Source organism: Drosophila miranda, chromosome 5 (genome assembly GCF_003369915.1).
Source record: "Drosophila miranda strain MSH22 chromosome 5, D.miranda_PacBio2.1, whole genome shotgun sequence".
Taxonomy (NCBI): Eukaryota; Metazoa; Arthropoda; class Insecta; order Diptera; family Drosophilidae; genus Drosophila; species Drosophila miranda.
In genome coordinates, this window is record NC_046678.1 from 2,184,542 (window position 1) to 2,212,428 (window position 27,887).

General features: G+C 39.9%; 1 protein-coding gene across 5 annotated transcripts; it reads left to right on the forward strand.

The window, feature by feature from the left end:
- The first annotated feature begins 1,628 nt into the window (after nt 1–1,628).
- LOC108164428 (plexin-A2) lies at nt 1,629–27,887 on the forward strand. 5 transcript variants are annotated; one of them, XM_017300110.2, is made up of 9 exons: nt 1,629–1,735; nt 2,980–4,504; nt 9,238–10,483; nt 10,545–12,878; nt 24,581–24,776; nt 24,846–25,232; nt 25,312–25,442; nt 25,501–25,646; nt 25,718–25,885. In XM_017300110.2, the coding sequence occupies exons 2-9, from the start codon at nt 3,272–3,274 to the stop codon at nt 25,883–25,885; spliced, it is 5,841 nt and encodes a 1,946-aa protein (XP_017155599.1). In that variant the 5' UTR covers nt 1,629–1,735; nt 2,980–3,271. The 5 variants fall into 5 exon arrangements, with proteins under 5 accessions (XP_017155599.1, XP_017155597.1, XP_017155598.1 ...); XM_017300108.2 differs by having other exon boundaries at nt 1,631–1,966; XM_017300109.2 differs by having other exon boundaries at nt 1,631–1,966; nt 2,983–4,504.

Here is a 27,887-nt window from a genome sequence, read left to right on the forward strand (position 1 = left end):
CTGCAATTGTGATGGAAATTTTAAGTAATTTACCTACTAATTCTGGACATTCTAGCGGACGGGGGCGTGGAATAAAGCGTTAAGATGTAAACGTGTGCAAGACGTGGCCTGAGTGTTCAATTGGTAAGAAAATTAAATTAGATAGAAACATGCATACGGGGAAAGGATATATCCCCGTATTACTGAAATATAGTTTGCACATCACTTGCTATATCTACATACATACAGAATTTTAAAATTTAAATTATAGGTAAATGTTATGAGAGACTATAAAGCTTAAAACATTCAAATAATAAATAAATGAAAAATTATGTGCATATGTAAAGAATTAGAGAAACATAAAATTGTGAATTTTTACTGCACAACTTAATTCAGGCACCAATTCATGAAAGTATCGCAACGGAACAGGTTTGGCGTTACCTATTACTTCGCAAAACAAACCTAATATATTTTTAAAAACAATTAAAAGCAATGCTTATTTGATCGATTTTTCTTAATCTTATATTTAACCTGCTTGGCATCAATTTGGCTAATTTTCCTTTTATTTATGGCGACACTTTCAGTGTTGGCTGATAACAGCTACGCAAGCGTCGCACTTCCCACCTGCCCATCAGTGAGTGTAGCATAACCGTACTGGCTGGGGGTGGTGGTGTTGGTCGAAAACATAGAGAATGACCATATCTGCCAGATTGCCGAATCTGGATCAGATCGGATTATAATAATAGTCAAAAGTAACAAACCAATTTTCGGTCACTACGCAGCACCCGACATCAAGTTCTCACTGATTTTCTGTCTCTCTCGCACGCACTCTTTATCGTTCAATGTCGGCGCCGTCTGCAGGAGGAGAGCCATACTGACTAAGTGTCGGGTATAAATGTAGAGTTGCGGTCGCAGCAGCAACTCACAACGTTCCCCTTGGTTTTTTTTTGTATTATATTTAAACTTTAATTTGACTTTACAACAATATAAATTTTTATTTTTTGTAAATGTTCTTTGAATATTCTTGTATTTAGTTCATAAGCGGTTTGGCTTCTAGATCGACTTAACTGACGCAACCGCACACTAAAAATGGCATATTATAAATGCGACAGCTTTTATAAAAAATTCGATTTTTGAAAGATCTGGAAAATTTGCTTTTAGATGCGTATATTCTTTGGCTTTTGCCACCTATTTTCCATTGAGGCCCCATTGTGCGAGGGTTGGCGAAGCGAGTTCATATGCGTCTGACCCTCTAGTAACTTTATATTTGATTGTTCCATACCAAAGGGAACATTTTTAGACCCTGAGTCCTTTAAAAATTACACTCTTGTAAGCAACCATAAGCAAACCATGTAAGCAAACCATAACTGCATCTAATCTTTTTAAATGAAAATAATGATATATTTGAACATATCATCTTTGTACTAAAATATATATACATATATATTCTTATGTATATATATGGCCTGTCTTGTGACAAGGCGCGAGCCGAACGAGACAAGTCCTACAACGGAAGACCTGGGAGCTGCCGCCGAAAATTCGGCTGGTACGCTTTCTGTTTTGTATGAACTGGCACATCTACATATGTATATACTAGACTAGTGTTTGTTTGTACTAATATGATAAAGTATCGGTAGTGAAATAAAATTGTTTTGTCCCATCTCTAGTTGTTACTTTCAGAGAAAATGTGTAAATTTGCAAAAAATAAGTAAATTAAAACGAAATGGTGTATTGTCCGAGGATGTAGTTTTCATAGGTACCGATTAAATGTGATATAATTAGATCTTGTATGTATATCCATCCGGCGTGGAGTTAAAACAAGCACCGCTCATCCTCGCTTGATTCAGTTATACATACAAAAGTGCACCAAAGACCGAACCCCGAACCCATTGTGAAAAGTGAAAATCGAAGACTGCTCGAGAGTAAAGCAAATTTAAATCATTAACTCAGATAATTCGACTTTAATTGAAACTTACAGTTCAAATCGGTTAGTGCGTTATTATTCTCTTCGTGCATGTTAGTAGCTAAAGTTGTACATATCTATCAACATTTGTTATTTTATTTATGTATGTATATACTTATCTATGACACATAAAAACTGCGAGTTCTACATACAAATGTACATATAGATGAACAATCATACATAAAAAGTGAAGTTATTTTAATTTGGGTAGAAAAAATGCATCGATGCTCCGCAACTAAATACATATTTATGTATGTATATACAAAAGATATTGTAAATGTATGTATGCATGCACATACATATGTGCATAGAAAGAAAGAAATTTATGTTGGTGTAAGGGGCGTGGTAGATGCAGGAAAGAATCGTAGTTTGGCTGTATGTACGTGTGCACATATGCACATACCCTCGCACATATGTACATACTTGCATTATATGCACTGAACTTTTTTGCATTTTATTGAAATAAATAATATTCGACTATGCATCCATATGAACATTAATTTGTACATAAAAAATGTCATTAGGCTAACACCCAGACACAATCCCAAAAATAAACAATAATTCTATCTTTAAGGGATGATTTGTTAATTTCCGATACCGTCTGCCGCGAAATTCTTTTATTTTTAAATTTTATTTTTGCTTCAGAATACAGATTGATTCCGGTCCAGAATTCCATTCCTCACAAAAGGACCCTCACCATTATTGTGACTGGGTTCGCCGGCCGCAAATATTCATGGTTTTAATTTTTTCATTAAAATTTCCCACCTGAATTTTCCCAATGCTGCATTCTGTACAGAAAGGAAAGGAATTTTCGGGTTTATCCGTATATATTCGCATTAGCTAATGTACATAGATAACCCATACCACATATTGAACTTGATAGTTATTCCATATATTCTTCAGTTTTCATTTTGGCACACATACATTATATATTTAAGCATTTATATACATATATGTTTGAGGAAACGAAAACAAATGCAATAACAAATTTCACTGAAGTTAAATTGTAATTACTATTTTTGTATCCTTCCATAAAGAAGATGAAACTATGTTGCCGCTAATAACCAAATGGTAGTTCCCTGAAAGACACTAGAGCGATCAACTCGATGTCAAATGGATAACAGATAAGAAGAAACCACTTGAAGGAGGAACCCACAGACAGAGTACAATAAAAGCACATCCTGCATTTATCAACGAATAATACCATACCTGAGAGTAGACCCAACGACTAGCTAAATCCAGGAATATTAGCATTTTGCTAATTGGGTACCCTTTGCATTGCAATACAAAAAGTGCATCGGATCGCCGAGATAAGGAGCGATTGAGGAGATGCATTTCTTTCTATGGTTTCTGCTACTAGCAACTCTGGGAGATCATCATGAGTACTGGCTACGATCAGGACATTCACGGACCGTCGCTGCTCGCTTTCGGGCTGAAAGAATGGTTGCGTCTTTGCAAAACGATTCCATAAGCTTAACTGACGCAAATGTCGCCGTCAATGAAGCTAAGAATCTAAGCACCACCATTACAAATGTGGCCAACTTCGACACCCGACTAAACCACATCCTGGTGGACACAATTACTGGACGGGTGTTTGTGGGCGGAGTTAACCGTTTGTATCAGCTGTCGCCGGACTTGGACCTCCACGAGACAGTGAAAACCGGACCCCAGAACGATTCTGTCGAGTGCAGCATACTCGACTGTCCGCTAAACGCCGTTCGTAGTCCGACAGACAACTATAACAAAGTGCTGCTAATAGACCGGGCCACATCGCGCCTAATCGCGTGCGGCTCCCTATTCCAGGGCACGTGTACAGTGCGCAATCTGCAGAACGTCAGTATAATTGAGCACGAGGTACCAGATGCAGTGGTGGCAAATGACGCCAAGTCTTCAACAGTGGCATTCATAGCACCGGGACCTCCCCAGCATCCTGTGACCAATGTAATGTATGTCGGAGTCACATACACAAACAATTCGCCATACCGCAGCGAAATCCCCGCTGTGGCGTCACGATCTCTAGAGAAGACCAAGATGTTCCAGATCGCTTCATCAGCGGTAACAACCGGAACCCGAACATTCATCAATTCGTACGCCCGGGAATCATATTTCGTGAACTATGTATATGGCTTCAGCTCAGAGCGGTTCTCATACTTTCTGACGACCCAACTGAAGCACAACCACCATTCGTCCCCGAAGGAGTACATAACGAAACTGGTACGTATATGCCAGGAGGACTCCAACTATTATTCGTACACTGAAATCCCTGTCGAGTGCATCAGCGAGGCCCAGGGCGGCACAAAATTTAATCTGGTGCAGGCCGGCTTCTTGGGAAAGCCAAGCTCGGATCTGGCCCAAAGCTTGGGCATTTCCATCCAAGACGACGTTCTGTTTGCTGTTTTCTCCAAGGGAGATGGAAACGCACCCACCAACAGCTCGGCCCTCTGCATTTACTCATTGAAATCCATTCGTCGTAAATTTATGCAAAATATCAAATCGTGCTTCAATGGCAATGGAATGCGCGGACTGGACTTTATATCGCCCAGTATGCCGTGCGTTTTAACGGTATGTAAAACATATGTACTTAGTTTGTATTCTTATATAAATGGGAATTAAATATAAATCATTAATTGTATTTCAGTGTTAGCAATAGGGTAGGGTATTAAACAGTTCGACGTCGACTGCCTTTGTCCGCTGCGACTATTGAATTCTGACAAATTCCAGCGCTGTGATTTCGACACTTCTTGTTGCTGACTGCTGCTGTGACTTCTGATATTTTCAGAAGCGCTTCTGGTTTTCTCCATGAATACCTGGTTGTTCTAAAACGTAGGGTGGCCACAGTGAGGCCACACGCTCTCCCCGTATCACGCTGTAGTTAGAAAAATACAGCTAATTTGAGGACAGTCACAGAGTAGAGTCGAGACACAGGACAAAGCCCTCTTGCCTCTAGTTTTTATTCCCGATACACAAAATGCGTATAGGGGTATAGTAGATTTGTGAGGAAAGTGGATGTGTGTAACGTCCAGAAGAAAGCGGCTCCGACTCCATAAAGTATAAACATATGTATAGATGATCAGCATCAAAAGCCGAATCGTTTGTCTGTCCGTCTGTCGCTCCAGGTGAGCGCCTAGATCTCAGAGACTATAAGAGCTAGAGAAACCATTTTGGTATCCACACTCCTGTGATATCTCAGTGTTACAAGTGTATTTCAAAACTTCGCCCCGCCCCGAAAAAAAAAAAGAAAATCTGTGGCATCCACAATTATTAAGATACAAAAAAATTAAAAATGCTAAATCATAGAGAATAACCATATCTACCAGATTACCTGGATCAGATCGGATCATTATTATAGCGCCCTACACGTTTTACCTATTTTTTTGTCTCTTTCGCACACACTTTTTGTCGTTCAATGTTAGCGCCGTTATTAGCAACTCACAACGTTCCCTCTCGTTTTATTTTTATGTTGGCCCTTTTCGGGTATCTGGTATCGGGTATAAAAACATGTAAGATATGAATATTTATTAAATATTTACTTATCGATAGTAATGTGAGAATGTATACGAATGTATTCGACTGGTCTGCGACAAGTATCGATATGTCAGTGAAGATTCATTATAAATGTGACGATCAAGAAGGAAAAGATTATAAACTCAAGAGATTAATGTTTTACAAATAAAACTTTAAGAACAACCCGGTAGTAAGGCATGTAGTGACGAGCACATGTGGATACATGTTTATCACTTTTCACTTTAAGCGCCTGTAAAATCTTTAAAAATGAATCAAGCATTGTGATTTTTTTTTTTAAGATTCTTTAATTTGGTGAGAATGAAAAAAGACAATAATTTAAATTCAAAGAGATCCTTTTCCTTAAGAGATTTTAATTTGTTCAAAAAAAGAGCATGTATCCACACGTTCTAAATTTTTGTACATTAATAATTTTTTAAAAATATTTGTTCCAAAGGGCCTTAGCTTTTATCATATTCCGAATAAGTATTTGCATACTCTCGACTAAATTTAGTAGGTCCTGGCAAGGTATCATGCGCCACTCCGACTTCAGGCGCTCCCAAAGACTCACACAATCCCTTTGGTGCAGACTCGTACTTTTCCAATGTTTTTTAAACAGAGCCCATCGATTTTCAAAGGGATTGAGATCTGGGCTATTGAGCAGGCCACTGGATTAAGCGAAAATTCGAGTTATTGGGACGATTTTTCACGAATTTAGACTTGTGCGTCGGGCTACCGTTTTGCTATAAAGTGATCTCGGATGTGGGGAAGACACATGTGTCTATAAAATTTGACAAAATGGGTTCCTAAATATGAAGATAATATTCTTTCTTGCTCTTTTTTTGAAAAAATTAAAATTTCTTAAGGAAAAGGATCTCTTTGAATTGAAATTATTATCTTTTTTAATTCTCACTAAATTAAAGAATCTTAAAAAAAAAAAATTAAAAGGATTCATTTTTAAAGATTTTACAGGCGCTTAAAGTGAAAAGTGATAAACATGTATCCACATGTGCTCGCCACTGTATTATAGACGTATTATTATCAGAACAAAAAAATTTGATACCTGGATCGCTGATCCATTTCCAATGGGGGTTCGGGACCATTATTTATTTATTTCTTAACTAATTTACAACAACGCATGTTTGCTGCCGCGCAGAAAAAATCAGTCAGTCAGCCTGCTGGTTTCACTTGATGCATTAACATAAATTTTACCAGGGTAATTTAGATTAAATTATTAAATCTTAAATTTGGCTCTGAGATAATTGGTCACGGCAGCAATACTTTTCGATTTCGAGCTAATAGCTGATGCTGCCCGATTCGGTTATCGGAAAGTTGGCAAAAATGTTTTGCGCGTAACAGCACGAATTTGGGCGGTGGGGCCAAATTTTGAAATACACTTGTAACAGTGACATTACAAAAGTCTGAATACAAAATGTCGTTGCTCTAGCTCTTATAGAGCACTAGGCGCTCATAGGGACGGACAGACAGACATGATCAAGAATATGTATACTTTATGCGGTCGGAAACACTTCCTTCTGGACGTTACACACATCCATTTTCATCAGAAATCTAATATACCCCTATACTCATTTTGAGTATCGGGTATAATTAAGCATATAAATGCTTAAATATAAATGGAATAATGAAGAAAGAATATTATCTTCATATTTAGGAACCCATTTTGTCAAATTTTATAGACAAATGTGTCTTCCCCCCCATCCGAGATCACTTTATAGCAAGATGGTAGCCCGACGCACAAGGCTAAATTCTTGATAAATCGTCCGAATAACTCGAGTTTTCACTTAATCCAGTGGCCTGCTCAATAGCCCAGATCTAAATCCCATTGAAAATCGATGGGCTCTGTTTAAAAAACCTTGGAAAAGTACGAGTCTGAACCAAAGGGATTGGGTGAGTCTTTGGGAGCGCGAGAGGTCGGAGTGGCGCATGATACCTTGCCAGCAGCTACTAAATTTAGTCGAGAGTATGCCAATACTTATTTGGAATATGATAAAAGCTAAGGCCCTTTGGAACAAATATATTTAAAAAATTATTAAAGTACAAAAATTTGAAACGTGCAAAAGTGGATACATGCTCTTTTTTTGAAAAAATTAAAATTTCTTAAGGAAAAGGATCTCTTTGAATTGAAATTATTATCTTTTTTAATTCTCACTAAATTAAAGAATCTTAAAAAAAAAAAATTAAAAGGATTCATTTTTAAAGATTTTACAGGCGCTTAAAGTGAAAAGTGATAAACATGTATCCACATGTGCTCGCCACTGTATTATAGACGTATTATTATCAGAACAAAAAAATTTGATACCTGGATCGCTGATCCATTTCCAATGGGGGTTCGGGACCATTATTTATTTATTTCTTAACTAATTTACAACAACGCATGTTTGCTGCCGCGCAGAAAAAATCAGTCAGTCAGCCTGCTGGTTTCACTTGATGCATTAACATAAATTTTACCAGGGTAATTTAGATTAAATTATTAAATCTTAAATTTGGCTCTGAGATAATTGGTCACGGCAGCAATACTTTTCGATTTCGAGCTAATAGCTGATGCTGCCCGATTCGGTTATCGGAAAGTTGGCAAAAATGTTTTGCGCGTAACAGCACGAATTTGGGCGGTGGGGGCAAATTTTGAAATACACTTGTAACAGTGACATTACAAAAGTCTGAATACAAAATGTCGTTGCTCTAGCTCTTATAGAGCACTAGGCGCTCATAGGGACGGACAGACAGACATGATCAAGAATATGTATACTTTATGCGGTCGGAAACACTTCCTTCTGGACGTTACACACATCCATTTTCATCAGAAATCTAATATACCCCTATACTCATTTTGAGTATCGGGTATAATTAAGCATATAAAAAAAGGACCATTTTGGCTGAGAACCGAAAACGCGAAAGTAAGTGAAAAACGGAGCCTGCCTGAATAACGCAGAATGATAGTTTCAAGTGGAGCATAGTTGAGTTATTGCTTATTGCGTTATAAAAACATCTGATTTGTGTTTTGATGCTAATACGGATAGGAATCAAATTTAAAACATCAACCCAATTATTGAAAAATTGTACTCTCAATTAAATTTTTTATTTCGGAATGCGACAGAGCAAATTACTAAAATTTTCTGCCAATATTTTGTATATGGGTAAGTCTTTCCGTGCCCCTTGAAAACCGTTGTTTTCCTTCCGTAAATCCAGAATCGCCTGTATGGCCACAGGGGTCAATAAAGATCTCTTTATCAATGATACGACTGTTTACCGAATTTATTATAAGGTTTATATGTATATAATGTTCCCTCCATATTATTTTTGTGACAGCTCAGAAGAAGACAGAAAAGGTCTGAACATATTCGGAAAATCGAATCAACTCAGCTCCGTTTAAAGAATAACTGAACTTGTTTAGATCGATTTAAGTCGGGGCAGATTAAAGACGGGCGGTTGAAGACTGTGTCAGATTGAAGTCCTATTCGATATGCAATACTCAACTGCTAGATCCAGACTATACAAAGTCATGCGGGCCGAATTGCCAGTGCCCAAATACAAGCGAGGCTTCGAATAGTGCGCAAAATATCGAGAGAGCAACGAATACGAATTGTGAAACCCCGCTTTCGCCTTAGTCTACGGGGTGTCATGAAATACCATGACATAGAATATCTTTTTTGGTATGGTGTAATCTTTGCTTTAACTTTGCAAACAGTAACATAAATACGGGTACGGCCGTACCAACCGTATTATAATTAAAAGAATTACTAAATATTTTACATCTTTTTTTTTCGCAATTCCAGAAACTGCAAACTATTGGCGAGGATTTCTGTGGATTAGACGTGAATTCTCCGCTGGGAGGAGAGAACCCCATCACATCCGTACCCGTGGCTATGTTTAGCACAAGACTCACCTCAGTGGCGGCCACTAGCACCAGCGGATACACGGTTGTCTTTGTTGGAACAGTGGACGGATACCTTAAGAAGGTTGTGGTCGAATCGTCGTCCGTTGCAAACGAATACGCCAGCTTTCCCGTGGATGTGGGCTCGGCTATCAATCAAGACATGAAGTTTGACAACCAGAATCTCTACATCTATGCCATGTCTGAGAGCAGAGTGAGCAAGGTAAAGGTCTTCGACTGCTCCGACTATAAGACCTGTGGAGAGTGCTTGGGCGCCAGAGATCCGTACTGTGGCTGGTGCTCCTTGGAGAACAAGTGCAGTCCGCGCTCCAATTGCCAGGATGATGCCAACGACCCGCTGTACTGGGTCAGCTACAAGACTGGAAAGTGCACGACAATAACGAGTGTTGTCCCGCACCAGCTGCAACGCACTACCGCTCGCACCCTGGAGCTAATCATCGATCACTTGCCGCAGCTGAAGGAGAATCTGATATGTGCCTTTACCACCGAGGACAAGGCGCTCTTCACCAACGCCACCAAGAAACGCAACGGAGTAAACTGCACCACACCCCGCACAGACATGCTGCCACAAATTGAGCAGGGAAAACACCATTTCACAGCTAAGTTATCTGTGCGCACCAGGAACGGACCGGACTTGGTGTCCACGGACTTCACCTTTTTTGACTGCAGTACCCACTCTTCGTGCACACGCTGTGTGTCCTCAGAGTTCCCATGTGATTGGTGCGTGGAGGCACATCGGTGCACGCATGACACCGCTGAGAACTGCCGCAACGACATACTGGTGACAGGGGTGAGCCGGATAGGCCCTAGCTATAGATCGGGCCCTGGATTCTGTCCCACGATCAATGCAACAGGCGACGGAAGCGAAGTGCTTGTGGCTGCGGGCACGAGTAAATCTATCAAGGTCAAGGTGCATATCATCGGTCAGTTTATTGTGCAGACCCGATTCGTGTGCCAGTTCAATATCGAGGGCCGTGTTACCAGCCTGAATGCTCAGTTGCTTGGCGACACCATCTACTGTGACAGCATGGAGTTTCAGTATACCTCCAGATCGCCTAATCTGACGGCTACCTTCGCTGTTATTTGGGGCGGGTCGAAGCCCCTTGATAATCCGCACAATATCCATGGTAAGTGTTCAACCGGATGCGGAGTATTTGCAATGTATTAAAATTATATATGATATTTCAGTTGTAATTTATCGGTGCCGGGACATGTCCGACAGCTGTGGCATTTGCTTGGCCCTGGCGGACAAGTACAACTGCGGCTGGTGCTCGTCCACCAATACGTGTGAGGTGGAAGAGCAGTGCAATAAGAACAATGAGGGCAAAACGGATTGGCTGAATCGGAGCGAGATTTGTCCCAACCCGGAGATTCACACATTTGACCCGAAGACGGGTCCCTGGGAAGGCGGCACGAACATAACGATACGAGGAATCAATCTGGGCAAGAACTACAACGACATCTACTCGGGAGTTCGCATAGCTGGCATTAACTGTATGCCATTCCCGCAGTTCTACATCGACACAAAGCAAATTGTGTGCACGGTGGATAGTCCAGGCGAACAGATGTATAGAAACGGAAGAATAGTGGTCCAAATAGGGGACTACCGCGGCGAGTCAAAAGAGGATTACGAGTTTGTTGATCCGAAAATATTAGACTTTAATCCAAAGTTTGGTCCGACATCCGGTGGCACCGAAGTGCACATTTCTGGAAAGCATTTGAATGCCGGCTCCCGCATCCAAGCTTCCATCAACGACCATTTGCCCTGCAAAATTCTGAGTGCAGATTCCTCGCAAGCCATATGTCGCACCTCCCCGTCGCCAGGGATCATCGAGGGGCGACTGAAGATGTCGTTTGACAACGGCCCCCGCGAGTTTAACGATTACAATTTCAAATATGTGCTTGACCCCACCGTTGAGCACGTCAGCTCCGGACCTACTGGCCAGATCAAAGTTCCCAAGGGCATACCGGCCGGGGGTATTCGAATCTCGGTTATTGGCACCCAATTCACGAGCATACAGTCCCCCAGCATTTATGTGGTGTACAATACGGAGATGTATGCAAGCCAGTGCCGAGTTCAGTCGGACTTGGAAATGGAGTGTGCATCACCTATTATTGAGACAGACAGCAAGTATTTGGACGCAGAGAGCCCAATGCTCCTCGAGTACGGATTTCTTATGGACAATGTGCTGGGTGTTCAGAATCTGTCGAAGATACATAACAACCACTTTGAGCTGTATCCGAACCCAGAGTACTTCGTGTTTGAAGAGAGGGTCAAGTACTTTAAGAGCGAGTACCTAACCATAAACGGTCGCAATTTAGACCGTGCATGCAAGGAGAGCGATGTGGAGGTGAGAATAGGAAACGGTTTCTGCAACATCACGTCACTTTCCCGCCAGCAACTCACATGTCGACCTCCGCCCGAATCCACCGCAACTAAGAGCCCCAACGGCCCCGAAGTGATTGTTCGCATCGGATCCTCGCTGGAGTACCGCATTGGGATACTGAGCTATGAGTCGTCGAACATCATATTGGATTGGGGAGAGAACGTCATAGTTGCGGTAATAGCCAGCATTGTGATCCTGCTGCTCGTCTTCGTGGCCTTGCTGGTGGCCTATAAGAAAAAGAGTTCCGAGTCGAACCGAGTTTTGCGCAACATGCAGGAGCAGATGGACATACTGGAGTTGCGAGTGGCTGCCGAATGCAAAGAAGCCTTTGCTGAACTCCAGACGGAAATGACTGACCTCACGGGCGACCTTACTTCTGGAGGCATTCCCTTCCTGGATTACCGATCGTATGCTATGAAGATTCTCTTTCCCAACCACGAAGATCACGTTGTGTTGCAGTGGGAAAGACCAGAACTCCTGCGCAAGGAGAAGGGCCTACGTATATTTGGCCAACTTATAATGAACAAAACGTTCCTACTTCTCTTCATACGTACACTGGAGTCGAATCGATACTTCTCGATGCGAGAACGGGTCAATGTGGCCTCATTAATAATGGTTACATTACAGTCAAAGTTGGAATACTGCACAGATATTCTGAAGACCTTGTTGGGCGACCTGATCGAGAAGTGCATAGAGGGGAAAAGTCATCCGAAATTGCTACTACGGCGAACTGAAAGTGTGGCTGAGAAAATGTTGAGTGCTTGGTTTACGTTTCTGCTGTACAAATTCTTGAAGGAGTGCGCAGGAGAGCCTCTATATATGCTCTTCCGTGCTGTGAAGGGGCAAGTGGACAAAGGGCCAGTTGATGCTTGCACTCACGAGGCCAGATACTCCCTTAGTGAGGAGAAACTCATACGACAGTCTATCGATTTTCGGCCAATGAATGTTTACGCCAGCATTATACAGCAGCCAATCTTCTGCAACAACCTCGACATGTTGCCTTCCCACACAGAGAATGTGTCCGTAAAAGTTTTGGACTGCGATACAATTGGCCAAGTCAAGGAAAAATGCTTGGAGACAATCTACAGAAACATACCCTCCAGCCAGAGACCTCGGAAAGAAGATTTAGATCTAGGTAAGTAGACTACCGTCATGCGTATTCGATGAAACCAAATAGTCCAAATAATTAATAAGCCAAATAGCTAATAGAAACTTATTTCCATATGCTTTCTTCCTTTTCACTAAAAGATTTCCTCATTTCTCTCTAAAAATCCTTCTTAGTTTGTTAATCCGTCGTGCCGAGGTTTTTCGGTTACAAGTCTTAGCGCGCGTCACCTCTGCAGTCGCATCGAACTGTACGCAATTGTACGTATGTGCGTGGTATGTGCAGGAGCGTACGCACGTGAATAAACTCCGCTGTACGAAATGATCGCATGTAGTTTTGCACACAAAATCACCCAGATTGGGCTTCAGGGGTCCGTGGGTGAAATTGTCGATAAATAATTTTGTAAGAATACAGATTTTTATTATTTGTTCTCCCGGGGAGGACCCTTGTCTCGCTACCGGTTCAAAATCAAAAGCGCGTCTTCATTCTTAGATATACCGTCGTTTCAATCTTATAGAAATACCTTGGGTGAAGTAGAAGTCTACCTGGCCGTACTTCCTTCCAACCCAGCATGCCATCCGTAGGATGAGGGTGTGGGTCCAACGCCCTTTGGGTGAGTTGTCCCACCGGGTCTGCCATCTGTCAATTATACTTTTTTCTGACGGCGTAATTTAACTTGGCGTTGGTGCGTACTTACGCTACACTATCCTGCGTGGCGTAGTGAATCCGCTTCCTCTCCCTTATCTGCTCCCTGAACGGAACTATCCCGGTGATGACTAGCGCTGCGTCGTCCGAGATGGTCCGCACAACCTGTATGTTGCATTTACCCCTCGCATGTAGCTGTTCACCTTCGCGGCTTTCAATTCTTGACCAGCATCAATAGCCAAGTCGATAAGTCCAAGTCTGTCCGTTCCGATGAGCGCCTAGATCTCAGAGGCTATAAGAGCTAGAGCAACCGAATTGTGTATCCAGACTTCTGTGACATCACTCTGTTACAAGTGTTTTTCATAATTTCGCCCAGTCCCCAAAAAGGGAAAAAATCGATGGCATCCACAATTTTGAAGATACAAGCAAACCAAAATCTCAAAATCAACGAGGGGGAACGTTGGGAGTTGCAACGCAACTCTACATTTATACCCGGTACTTAGTCAGTATGGCTCTCCTCCGGCAGACGTCGCTAATATTGAACGACACGACAAAGAGTGCGTGCGAGAGAGACAGAAAATCAGTCTGAGCGTGACGTCGGGCGATGCGTAGCCAGTGCAAATTGATTTGTTCCTTTTGGCTATAATCTGGTCTGATCTGGTCCAGATTCAGCAATCTGATAGATATGGTCGTTATCTATGATTCTGCGTTTTTAGTTTTCTCGAATGTGCAATATTGTGGATGCAACAGATTTTCGTCCTTTGTGGGGGCGGAAGGGGGTGGGGCGAAATTCTGAGATACGTTTTATAGTGAGATCTAACAGAAGTGCGGATACCAAATGCCTTAATAGTCTCTGAGATTTTTGAATATCCCCAGATTTTCGTCATTTGCGGGGGCGGAAGGGGGTGTGGCGAAATTTTGAAACAAACTCGTCTCAGTCCGATATATTAGGATATGTGGATACCAAATTTGCTTGCTCTAGCTGTTATAGTCTCTGAGATCTAGGCGCTAATGTTTTACTCTAAGCAAAGCCGGCTATGCTACGTGTGTGTTAGAGAGAGACAGGGCGAGAAAAAATGAAATTGTTTTCTTGATGCTGGCTATAATAATAATACGATCCAATTCAGATTCTGCAGTCTAAAAGATATGGTCATTCTCTACGATTCTGCGTTTTTGGTTTTATCGTATCTTTAAAAATGTGGATGCCACAGATTTTCGTCCTTTGTGGGGGTGGAAGTGGGCGGGGCGAAGTTTTGAAATATTTTTGTAGCAGTGACATATCACAGAAGTCTGGATCCAAAACATCGTTGCTCTAGCTCTTATAGTCTTTGAGCACTAGGCGCTGAAGGGGACGGACAGACGGACGGACGGACAGACAGACAGGGCTCAATCGACTCGGCTATTGATGCTGATCAAGAATATATATTCTTTATGGGGTCGGAAACGATTCCTTCTGGACGTTGCACACATCCATTTTCACCACAAATCTAATATACCCCAATACTCATTTTGAGTATCGGGTATAAAAAGAATGGCCAGATGGCCGAATGTGGATCAGATCGAATCATTATTATATCAATAATAAAGAAAGAGACAGATGTAAAAAAAAGTTCGCATATACATCTGCTATCTGAGTATCGGGAATTCATAGTATAGCCCAGCATGTATTTACAGTATTCAGCTGCACTTATGCCCCTTTAGTGTGTTCGATGGAGCATGTTCCTAAACTTTCGGCACATACTACGAAGAATTCCTCTTGTGCATGCGTGAACATGTATAGCATTCATGTACAAAATTATTACACACATGGAAATTTGTAGAGTCCCTGCAGTACGGGTCATCGATGACTCAGCTGCTGACACGTCGGTGACCGCGTCACTACCCCCGATGACATAGTTGATGACCGGCCATACGCTGAGCTGTTTACTTTAACATGGAGATGTCCTAGGGCATAATCGATGACATTGTCATCGAGAATTGCCGAAAAATCATGCACTTAATAAGCGATGAATTTTCACATAAAAAAGTAATACATTCAATTGTTTATTTTTTCAATTAGTTTTATTTTTTAAAAATGATTATTAATTATTGTCTAAGGATGTCAGAGCTTTGTATTTTTTTCCCCTTGCGCCCTTTTGAAAATAACTATTCTTAATATTGTGAATAGCCTTCCTAATCACTTTATCTGCTCGTTGGGTATTTTAATCTTCACCGCCGCTGAAATAATATGTTAATTAATTAATTAATTTTTTTTTTTTAATTTGTTTTTAAACCTACATTCTATTTCTTTATTCTTCTTTTATTCCCGAGCATAAGAGAAGAATAAAGAAATATAATGTGAATGCAGCGAAAAATTAATATAATTTGAACACAGTTTTTTTTATAAATTTAACCTTTTATACAATTGAATTTTCTTTATTTAACACGCGCACAACACATATTATTAATTATTTAAAAACTGCACTTACCTGATATTAATAATAATCACAGAGTACTTAATTTCACTTATTAAAACTTCGTTTGATGCTTGCAAATAGCAAAGATCAAAGCAAAAGAGTTCTGTCGACGCAGGCGCAAAGGAGACGAAAAGATAAAACGAAGTTCTCTGCTACTGCGCACGGTCGGCAGAACCGAATTACGTTCGGCACGCGCGGAAAAGAAAAAAACAAAAGAAAAAACAAAGGGTTCGATTTGGCTAGCGTCAACGCCTAGATGACATTGTAGATGACATTCGTCATCGCTCACTGCTGGTACTGCAGGGGCAGACACACTGCAGTGTGTGACAGTGCACTGTCACTCTAAGCCACACACAGAAATAAATATTTTCAGGCAGAGGACGAAACAAAAAACCGTTCTCTCTACCACAAAATCGAGTAGAGAACGAGTCAGAAAAAAACGAATCGATTCTGATTTGACACAGTACAAATTACAGGATTCGCTTCATCCGGTCCGTTTTGAGCAAGCGATTCGAAGCTATGGTAAAGCAGAATTGCTTATTATAATGGTTAGAACGAAGCGAATCTCGAATCCCACCGAACCACTAGAATTCAACCCTTAGTACGCTGCCTATAGCTAAGTTTTTAGATCTTCTATAACGTGGTCGTCAGACGTAGTGGAGCTGCCTCTCACTGCAAATACTCTATTGCAGGGGTAAAACTCAAAAGTCTATCGCACTGCCGTTGCCTTGCCCGATAGCTCTGTAGTTTTCTAGGCACCCAAATTAATTGGCTGGGATCACATTGTGTACTCTTAAATAAGAGATTTCGCACGTTAGAATTGTATTGTTACGTTTCCGAAGCATTCACGTCGTTGATAATTGCTTCCATCAACATCTCCTTATTTTTAGCTTTTCGTTGCAGAGAGTTAACATTTGATGTTTTCGCTCGTCGCAAGCAAGTTAAAGCACGAGGCAAGTGAATAGCCCGGAATTATGATGCAGTTTCGGTTTGAACTGCAGCGTCAATCTTTTGCTTTGTCATTTCCTTGTACGATGCATAGATCTTTCTGTCGTACCCGTTGTCACCGTTTTTACATATAGGCCATTGTGAATTCCCATATCTCAAGTCAAGTGTAAAACCATTGCGGGTATTAAAATCTACATCTGATGTCTTCCATGACGTCAGTTGAAATGAAATCGTGCTCTTGGATCGTCATCGCAATACCAAGCTTCTTTGTAATTTTGCCCATTATCTGCGCATCTCCACCTGTAGCTTTAGTGAGATTACCAAATTTCGAGGCCATTACTTTCTCTGGGAATGCTTTCTGCAGACGAAGCAACTTTTTTTTTTCTTTGGACGTTGACATGCAATGACTGCATCTTTCAAGAGGCGATGCAGTTACTGCACCGTCAAGTGGCCCGTGTGACACCAGCAGAAGGCTGTTACGCGCGGATCCCAGGCAAAACGCAGCACTCCTCCCGCCCAACCGACCGAGGGGCGCTGTCGCATGACGCGCGGTGCGTAGCCGAACCAAACGCGAAAATGCAAGAAAGATAGCTATTAGACTAACATTCGAGGAAAATTAGTACTAAACTTACTAAGAAACTAAGCATGCAATCAAAATACAAATACCACGACAGTTACTAATTAATAGAAAGGTGTGTAAGGATTAATAATTTAATAAGAGGAAGGAATTAGTGGTGGATATAATATGGTAGAGGGAATTATATTCCGAGCATAAGACCCTAAACGGTTCATGCAAGGAATAATTCGATCTACAAAGTGGAAGGAACAACGGTATAAAATTTCTAGTCAGTCTAATAGGAATCGTGAAGTTTATGCGGCTCAACAGATCAGGGCTGTCTATGTCACCCCTGATCAAGTTGTGCATAAATATCACACGAAGCATTTTTCTACGGTTAACTAAGGATGGGAGGTTTACTAATAGTAGTCTACTAGAGTAAGATGGGAGTCTTACACCCGCATCCCAGTTAAGGCCCCGCAGAGCAAAGAGTAAGAAGTTTTTCTGTACTGATTCTATACGGTCCTGGTGTACTTTGTACTGAGGGCACCATACACAGGAGCCGTATTCTAAGATCGGACGAACAAGCGAGGTATAGAGAGTCTTTGTTATATAGGGGTCGTCAAATTCCTTTGACCACCTCTTTATAAACCCAAGCACGCCCATGGCCTTATTTACCATGGTAGAAATGTGTTCGGAAAACTTTAACTTGGGGTCTAACATAACACCCAGATCATCCACCAGGGTAATTCTCTCAAGAGAACCAACAAAGGGCTAGAACGATGAAATGTCATAACTTTGCATTTCGAGGCATTAAGGTGTAACAAGTTTGCACAACACCATGACTGAAAGTTATTGAGATCGGATTGCAAGCGAGAATGAAATGAAATGTCCTTGTACTGGACACAGAGTTTAACATCATCCGCATACATAAGTACTCGAGAGTATGTTAATACTGAAGGTAAGTCATTAATAAAGAGTGTGAACAGTAAGGGGCCAAGATGGCTGCCTTGTGGTACTCCCGAAGAAACCTTTACTGGTAAAGAGAGGGAGTTTTTGAAGAGGACTCTTTGAGACCTAGAACAAAGATAGCTAGAAATCCATCTCAGGAGGTTGGGCGGAAACCCTAAAAGGTCAAGTTTATGCGCTAAAAGGGAATGGTTTACAGAGTCGAATGCTTTACTAAAGTCGGTGTAAATAACATCCGTCTGTAAGTTACATTGAAAGCCTTTAATAATGAAAGAGGTAAACTCTAACAAGTTCGTGGTGGTTGATCGCCGCCTTATAAATCCATGCTGAGTTGGAGATATAAGTGACTTGCAGAGATGTTGCAAGTCCGGAGTTAAAACCTTCTCAAACATTTTAGGAATAGCGGATAACTTTGCTATACCTCTATAATTTTTTGCATCAGACTTGCTACCTTTTTTATGGAGAGGAATTATAAACGATTCCTTCCAGATCGGGGGGAAGCAAGAAGAATCAATGGACAGGGTGAATAGTTTAAGCAAAGGTCCACACAGAGCCTCGGCGCAGTACCTGAGTACACAACCTGGAACCCCGTCTGGACCCGGTGAAAACACCGGCTTAACTAGTCGAAGATCATGAAGTAGGGAACATTCATTTAACAAGGGACTGAAAATGCCGTTCGACCTCGGTAAACCGTATGGGTACGGATGACCAGAGTAGCTTTCCTCAGAATAAGTGGTTTGGAAGAATTGGGCAAAAAGATCGGCAATTGCCTGATCATTATTTGCCGACGTATTACAAAATGATAGCGAGGATGGGTGTGCGGACGTTCTACGCTTACTGTTTACGAAGCTGTAAAACTGTTTAGGGTCCTGAGAATAACGTATCCTGCATCGAGATAGGTAGTTCTTATAGCATTGAACTGAAAAGTTTGACCGAGACTTGCTATGAATACTCTATGTCCCTGGTTGCTTATCAGTCGTTTACCATCACTCAACTCAGTCCGTAAAAGATACACATTAAGAGCCTGACTGACTGCGGGGTGTGTCCATATCTCTGATACTGTCAATAAAACCATTGATCTTGTATCTCCCCAGTAAGTCGGTTGGTGCATCGTTGTAAGCCAGGCGTGATAGTTGCTCTATATCTGTCGCGAACTCTTAAAGAGAGTCTCCGTACCATGTACCCTGTCTTTTAGCTCCAGGCAATGAACTTCCAGCATGTGGGCATCTCCATATCGACGCTCCAGAGTGCGCTTAACGGCTTCGTAATTCAGTCTGTCTGCGTCGGGAATCCGTTGACACTTCAAGAAAGGCATCAAAGCGGCCGCGCGCGATTAGCTTCCGTCAATTATTCCTAGAGACTGACTTTTCCAGACGCTAAACGTTTCGTGGAGTTTCTTGACAACGTTGCCCAATTTTTCGTTTATCTGTTTTGCCAAAGCTTCCAACATCTGTGACTTGGCTTCACCTTTATCTTTTATCTGAAACATAACCTATTGTTATTGTTCGTCCTGACCCTTAATCATCTCGCCATGATCTTGTAACTTTAGCCTAACTTGTTGCTGTTGGTAGCCTTGACCCTTCATCTGCAGCATCATTTGCTGCTGTTGCAACATCACTTGTTGCATCATTTCCATTTCCATTGAGAACAGATATCTTCAATGCAGCTTTTAGTTGCAGTTCGGCTTTCAAACCGCTTGTCGGTAAGCCCCGGTCAGCCAATTCTTTCTTAAACTGCTCAACTTTGAGCTCTCCGTATTTAACCATTCTGATTCGACGATTCGTATTCCGGATTGAGAAATGAAGACAGAGAATTGTTTTAGGAAGGCTTTTTGCAATCTTGTTCGGTTGAAATTGCTGAGAGTACCGAAATAAACGTCCAAAGCCCAGGGGAAAACCGGGAAGAATTAAAAGGGAAATTATGGAACTATCCACTTACACAGCACAACAAAAATTACGTTGTCCGGTTGTCCAAAAAAATAAGTACATCGGTGTCGTGCTAGTTTGTTATGGAATATGTAAATGTATGGATGCCAATTGTTTATATTTGGAAAGGTTACAGTGTTGCCAAATATTTAAATCAAAAATTAAAGTGGGGAGCCATCTTTATAAAATTCTATGCTTAAATTTTTGCTGAATGGGCATTTTTGGTCTGGCCACAATAATAAGTACACTGGTGTTATTTGTAAATTTTAAAGGATTTGATAACGATTTGGTCAAAGGATTGTTGGTTTTTTTTGAGTTCTTTCATATTTAAGTACATGAGAGTTTAAAAAATTCTTTAGATAGGCCGTACTGCTGAAAAAAAATAAGTTTTCCAGAATTCTTTAAAAAGAAAGGAAAATTCTCCGGGAAATCGCGAAAAGTCCTGGACGCTCGGTTTTTTATACCCGATACTCAAAATGAGTATTGGGGTATATAAGATTTGTGGTAAAAGTGGATGTGTGTAACGTCCAGAAGGAATCGTTTCCGACCCCATAAAGTATATATATTCTTGATCAGCATCAATAGCCGAGTCGATTGAGCCCTGTCTGTCTGTCCGTCCGTCCGTCTGTCCGTCCCCTTCAGCGCCTAGTGATCAAAGACTATAAGAGCTAGAGCAACGTTGTTTTGGATCCAGACTTCTGTGATATGTCACTGCTACAAAAATATTTCAAAACTTCGCCCCGCCCACTTCCGCCCCACAAAGGACGAAAATCTGTGGCATCCACATTTTTAAAGATACGATAAAACCAAAAATCGTAGAATCGTAGAGGATGACTATATGTTCTAGAGTGTAAAATCTCAACCAGATCGTATAATTATTATAGCCAGAATCAAGAAAACAATTTCATTCTTTCTCGCTCTGTCTCTCTCTAACACACAGGTTTCATGGTCGGTTTTGCCAATTGCAAAATATGAGTTCAAGGATCTCAGAACCTATAAGAGCCAGAGCAACCAAATTTGGTATCCACACTCCTGTGATATCGGACCTTGACCGTTTCGTGTCCAAATTTCGCCACACCCCCTTCCGCCCCCGCAAAGGACGAAAATCTGGGGCATCCACAAATCTCAGAGACTATTAAGGCTAGAGTAACCAAATTTGGTATCCGCACTTCTGTTAGATCTCACTATAAAACGTATATCTCAGAATTTCGCCCCACCCCCTTCCGCCCCCACAAAGGACGAAAATCTGTTGCATCCACAATATTGCAGATTCGAGAAAACTAAAAACGCAGAATCATAGATAACGACCATATCTATCAGATTGCTGAATCTGGACCAGAACAGACCAGATTATAGCCAAAAGGAACAAATCAATTTGCACTGGCTACGCATCGCCCGACGTCACGCTCAGACTGATTTTCTGTCTCTCTCGCACGCACTCTTTGTCGTGTCGTTCAATATTAGCGACGTCTGCCGGAGGAGAGCCATACTGACTAAGTACCGGGTATAAATGTAGAGTTGCGTTGCAACTCCCAACGTTCCCCCTCGTTTTATTTTCAGAATGCTTTAATATCTAAAGTGCTTATTGCAAATCGAGGATGGAAGAAGAAATCTTTACAAACAACGGTCAACCATCAGGTCTGATGGTTCGTCGGAGACTTCAATATACAGACCTAACAGGACGTATAGTCCAAAAAGTTCTCTTACTCCGAGTAAAAAGATGGGGCAAAAAGTCGTTGAAAATCATTTGGCATGGTCTGGGTGAGATGGGTCTTAAAAGTGGAATAATATATTATTGAGAGACGAAACAAAAATAAATCTTTTTGATAATGACTCCAGAAGATGTATACAACGACCCAAAGGCAAAGTATTCGACTTCCGGTACAAAAAGAAAATGGTTAAGAACGGAGGCCGATGTATAGGTATCTGAGGCTGTTTTTCTTGGCATGGCGTTGAGCCGGTACATCGCATAACAGATCCTGTGAACCAATTCGAGTATAAATCCATATTGACAGACATTATGCAACCTTATGCTGAGGAAAACATGCCCTTGAGATCGGTCTTTCTACAGGAACATGACCCAAAGCACACCCCTTAAAGTTGGTCAAGGCTTGGTTTACAGGAAAAAATGTAAACGTTATAGCTTGACTAAGTCAGTCTCCTGACTTAAACCCATTTGAAAGCCTTTGGGGTGACTTGAAACGTCAAATTGGTAAAAATGCTTTTCGAAAAGAAAAAGAATTGTGGAGAATTTGTGCAAAAAACGTGGTGTGAGATTCCAGTGGAGACTTGCCGCAAACTTATTGCTAGTATGCCAAGAAGAATGGCCGAAGTCATCCAAAATAAGTGTTGCTATATAGGATACTAGTAAAAGATTATAAATTATAAGAAAAAAGTGGACAAATTTTGATACGCTTTTAGATTTTCGATTTGGAGAATTGCTGTACTTATTATTTTGGCCAGCCCTTGTTTATGTTTTTAAGGTTTAGTTGGTCATAAAATATATATTTGAAATGAAAAATGCTTATGATAAACATTTTTATAGTCTATTGTAGGTTAGAAAACTAAAAGTAAATTTGATTTTTTAATTATGTTTATAAGAAAAGTTTTATAGGACGTGAAAGAAAGTTCATAAGCGTGTACTTATTATTTTGGCCAGTTGTGTATATGTATTTGAGTGTCGCTGAATCCGAATAAGCACAAGAGTCAAAAAATAAAGAATATACAAAGATCTTCGCTGCTTTGATATCTGTTCATTGTCTTTCGTATGCCAGCATTGCAACGTATTGAAGTTGCAGTCGGAAACCCCCGGCCAGTGCTGCCAATTTTTTATCAGAAAAAAAGCTGTTTCTACTTGGAAAAAAACGAAAAAAAGCGGAAAATTTTTAAAGAAAATACAAAAAGAGTAAATAATAGTGTTAAGAATTTTGTATTAAAATGTTAGTAAATATTTATTTTATATATTTTTTATTAACTCATCCAGCTCTGTGGGGCTAGCTTCTGATTTGCATTCGTACGACATGGTCGTAGCCACTGGCACACATGGCACTTCGTAGTCAAAACAGCATTTTCCAAGTCTTCGCAAGCCATACCTGTATATTTAAATAAAAACTAGTAATATCCTTTTACTGACAATAAAACTTTACCGTATGCACAGACTGCTACTGGTCCTTTTTAATTTTATGGAATTCCTTAGTTTTGTCTTAACCAGATTATCCTGGCTTAATAGTGATGTCGCTGGTATTTTCTCTGTTTATTTAATGAATATCGCTATATTTACATTCAATTTCTGAATATTTTAAACTTAAAAGTACTCAAAAATTGTGCTAATTCCATGTTTCTCAGCGAACAAGATTTTTTTGACGAAAAAAGGTCAAGCCAGATCTGACGCGAAAAACGCGTAATCGACAGCACTCGGCTTCGAGGCGAAATGTCTCTTTTTAACTCTTCCGGCCACGCGGCAACAATCCGGGTTATCAAAATTAAAAATTCTTTTAATTAGTTGTCGAAATTGCTACCAAAAATTCTGATTCAAGGGCATATTCACCTTCAAGAGGGCGCTTTGTTACTACCACTAAACGAATATTATATGTTACTTCAGATCTATTTCTTCGGTGATTTCGAAATTTAAATAGATAAGCGTTGTGAAATTTTTACTGCAACGAAACGTGAAATGATAGAATAATTGCAAGTTCTTCTGCATTAACATAAAGAATTGGTCAGATTGTTCAAAACCTCAATGGATACAATGCATTCTGACGAGCTCGAAATCATTATCAGAGCGTGAAAATGGATGTGTGTAACGTCCAGAAGGAAGCGTCTGTATCGGGTATAAATGTAGAGTTGCGGTCGCAGCAACTTACAACGTTCCCCCTCGTTTTTTTTTTTTACGCAAGGTTTATTGACTCTCGTTTGGTTTGATTATAAGAATCAAATAAATCTGGCTACAGCTGCAGCTGCCTACAATCTAAATTCGCATCAATCGTCATTAACCATTTAGTGTATTTTGTCGTCGTACTTATTTCTATGGTGGTGAACTATCTTGTCGTTTCGACTTTCTTCTGCGCGTACTGCCGTAAAAGCAACAGCTACAAAAAAACATAATTCGGAAAAAATTTATGAGTAAGATTTGGTAAAAGTCGGTATTATTATTATAACTTTTTCAGTTAAAGATTGTCCATGTCAATTTAAGCGATATCTATAATTTTAAATCTATTTATTTTGCTGCAAAAGAGTGGCGCACAGGTGCTACCGGACGAGTCATTTTGTACGATGAAGACGTCACTTCCAAGACGGAGAGCGAATGGAAAAAGCTGAACACATTGCAGCACTATAACGTGCCAGATGGAGCTGGATTGAGCTTGGTGCCGAAGCAGAGCTCAATCTATAACTTCAGTATATTATCGGATAAAAATGAAAAATCTCACAAGTAAACACAACAACTTTTTAACATCTTTCAGCAAATGCATTTATTTTAACATATTATTGTCAATCTTAGGTATGAAACTCTTAATATATCGAAGTACACCTCCTCCTCTCCGACATTTAGCCGCGCCGGCAGCCCCCTGAACAACGATATGCAGGATAGTGGTATAAGGTACTGGCATTTGGTAAAACATCACGACAGTGATATGCAGAAAGAAGGCGAACGAGTCAATAAACTGGTGTCCGAGATCTATCTAACCAGACTGTTAGCGACTAAGGGCACGCTGCAGAAGTTTGTGGACGATCTGTTTGAGACAATATTCAGCACTGCACATCGCGGGTCGGCCCTGCCATTGGCAATTAAATACATGTTCGACTTTCTGGACGATCAAGCCCAATTGCATGGGATAACTGATCCTGAGGTTGTGCATACGTGGAAGAGCAACAGTCTACCCTTGCGGTACGTATCCTATCCTATTAACTAAAAAACTTTTATTAGAGGTAGATATTGACATTGAGTCTCCTTGGTATTCTTTTAGTTTTTGGGTGAACCTAATCAAAAATCCAAACTTTGTCTTCGACATACACAAGTCGAATATTGTAGACTCCTGCCTATCAGTTGTGGCTCAAACATTCATGGACTCTTGCTCTACTTCAGATCATCGTTTGGGTATGAATTGGTAAAGTTTTCGAGAGAAACTCTTCTTTACAACTCTGTTTTGTTACAGGCAAAGACTCTCCAAGCTCGAAACTACTATATGCAAAGGATATTCCAGAGTATCGTAAGTGGGTAGATCGCTACTATAGAGATATTCGAGATATGTCACCCATATCAGATCAAGATATGAATGCTATGCTTGCTGAAGAATCAAGGGTTAGTAGTTCATATCTAATTTAGCAATATTATTTCATTTAAAAAAATTAATTTCGATCATTTCATTTCAGCTGCATACGACAGAGTTTAATACCAATTGTGCTCTGCATGAGTTGTACACTTACGCTGTAAAATACAATGAACAGCTCACTGTTACTCTGGAGGAAGATGAGTTTTCACAGAAGCAGCGATTGGCATTCAAGTTGGAGCAAGTTCATAATATAATGTCAGCTGAATAAGAGAGTCCTAAGAGGGTCTCCTAAAAGCTATGTCTCAAAGCGATGCAAATGATTTATGAATTAGCTTGTCTATAAGCTTCTAGTTGATAGAATCAAGAATCATTAAAAAGGAAGGAGTTGCTTTCCCTATATACCAACGCAATTTAGAAATATATATGCATGTGTATGTATTTATGTGTGCTGTGTGTGTATCCCATGCGAATGTGAGCTAGCGTGCTTTAAGCTGTATGTTTAGATGGTATTTACTATTTAATTTGTGTCTATTGTGGATGTATACATATATGAACGTGTATTAACATACGAATATACGAATACTTTATTCGATTCATATATTTTTACATAAATAAATATATGCTATAGGTACAATTTTCCCTTTTATTGTCGACTGACCATCTGAGCAATGCGAAAATTGTAAAATCCTTTCCCCAAAAAGAAAACTGCCAAACATATACAGACTCATACTATACAAACCGATATATATATATATATATGTATAGTATATATTCACATGAAGACAAACACAAATTCAAACCATAGGTATCGTCTACCAGCTTTTCGATCCGATCATGACTCGTTCGCTACACGCCTATGAAACAATAAAAAAAAAAACCCACTAAACCTTGCTTTAGTTCTCATGTCAGTGGAAAGAAGAATCTATAAAACATCATTTGTATATGTCGTCGTTGCTCATTAAAACAAATAATTATAACTGTATTTTATGTACGTATGGATATAAGTAACATTATTGTGTAAGATCAGATATCAGATATTCGACATAAAGTAATCCAAATGCAAAAATCGACTGATTTTAATTTTAATTAAATATAAAGATAATTTGTATTTATAATTTGTTTTTAAATAGCTGACGTTGGTGATGATCGATTATTATATACTTTTCTGTTAGTTTTCTGCATTTGCATTTAATGGTAACAAGTCACATTCCATTTGGACAAGATATCTAACCAACAGATCATCAGATTTTGTGACTTTACAGTCCCAACTTATAAACCCACATGATGTCAAAGTTGGTGCTAGTTGAATGTAATAGTACTGAAAAATAGCACTGGAATGTGATGTCGCTCACCTGCTAAATATTCTATTATTTGTGTAATTTATACTATCTCTAAGATCTGCAACTCGTAACACACACAAAAACACCTATGTTCACAAATGAATACTATGTTACCTAGTTCCCAGGGTTTGTAAAATGCTCCAGAGTTTTATCCTTTATGCGTTGTGATATCTTACAGTATACATTATAGGTGGAAGGAAACCATATGATGCGCTGTCTGTCGTTAGTAATAATTGACTATAATCTACTATCGCGATTTTAAAATTCATGTACAGATTAAGTTAATGAAACACTCGGTTTATTATTCTTTTTGTAAACAAACGTAGAAACGTTTGCTATAATTTTTCAAACGGGTCTGTGTATGTATGTTCCCTCGGGAGAGTCAAAATATTAAATTTTGTTTAACAAATTGTGGTGTTTTTTTTACAAACATAGTGATTTTTTTTGCTGAAACAAAAAATCAGCGGATAACTGTAAGCACAACGCATCTGTAAAAAGTCCGTTATAAGTCATAAAGCTATTAGGACAGGACGACCTTCAGCACCAGGGCATAAGATAGCATTTTTTAATATTAAAACAGACTCAACAAATATTTGCATTCTGTCTTTGTTTTATTAGTTCATGTCTTTTGTGTTTATTTAATTTAACCATTGTAAAAAAACTAATAGGAGTAAATATATGTCTTATCAGCAGTGCTTCTACATCTGTTTTTTATGCTATTCTTTAATTGATATTTCAAACAGGTCAATTGAACAACACACCCTTAATAATTATGAATATATAGCCAGATGATACAATTGTAATACGTAAATGTTATAGTACTCTATATTTGATGTATCTGTGTATGTATGTATGTAAAAATTAGCATTTTCAATTAATAAGAGACAAACAAAATATTTCTATGTGTGCATAATAATAATATTTAAAATA

What these genes read in the sequence shown, in the direction of transcription:
- LOC108164428 (XM_017300110.2), top strand. Translation starts at nt 3,272, where the DNA reads ATGCATTTCTTTCTATGGTTTCTGCTACTAGCAACTCTGGGAGATCAT. An exon ending in GAAAGAAGATTTAGATCTAG is followed by an intron (nt 12,879 to 24,580) that starts GTAAGTAGACTA and finishes TTGCTGCAAAAG; the next exon opens with AGTGGCGCACAGGTGCTACC. An exon ending in TGCTTGCTGAAGAATCAAGG is followed by an intron (nt 25,647 to 25,717) that starts GTTAGTAGTTCA and finishes ATTTCATTTCAG; the next exon opens with CTGCATACGACAGAGTTTAA.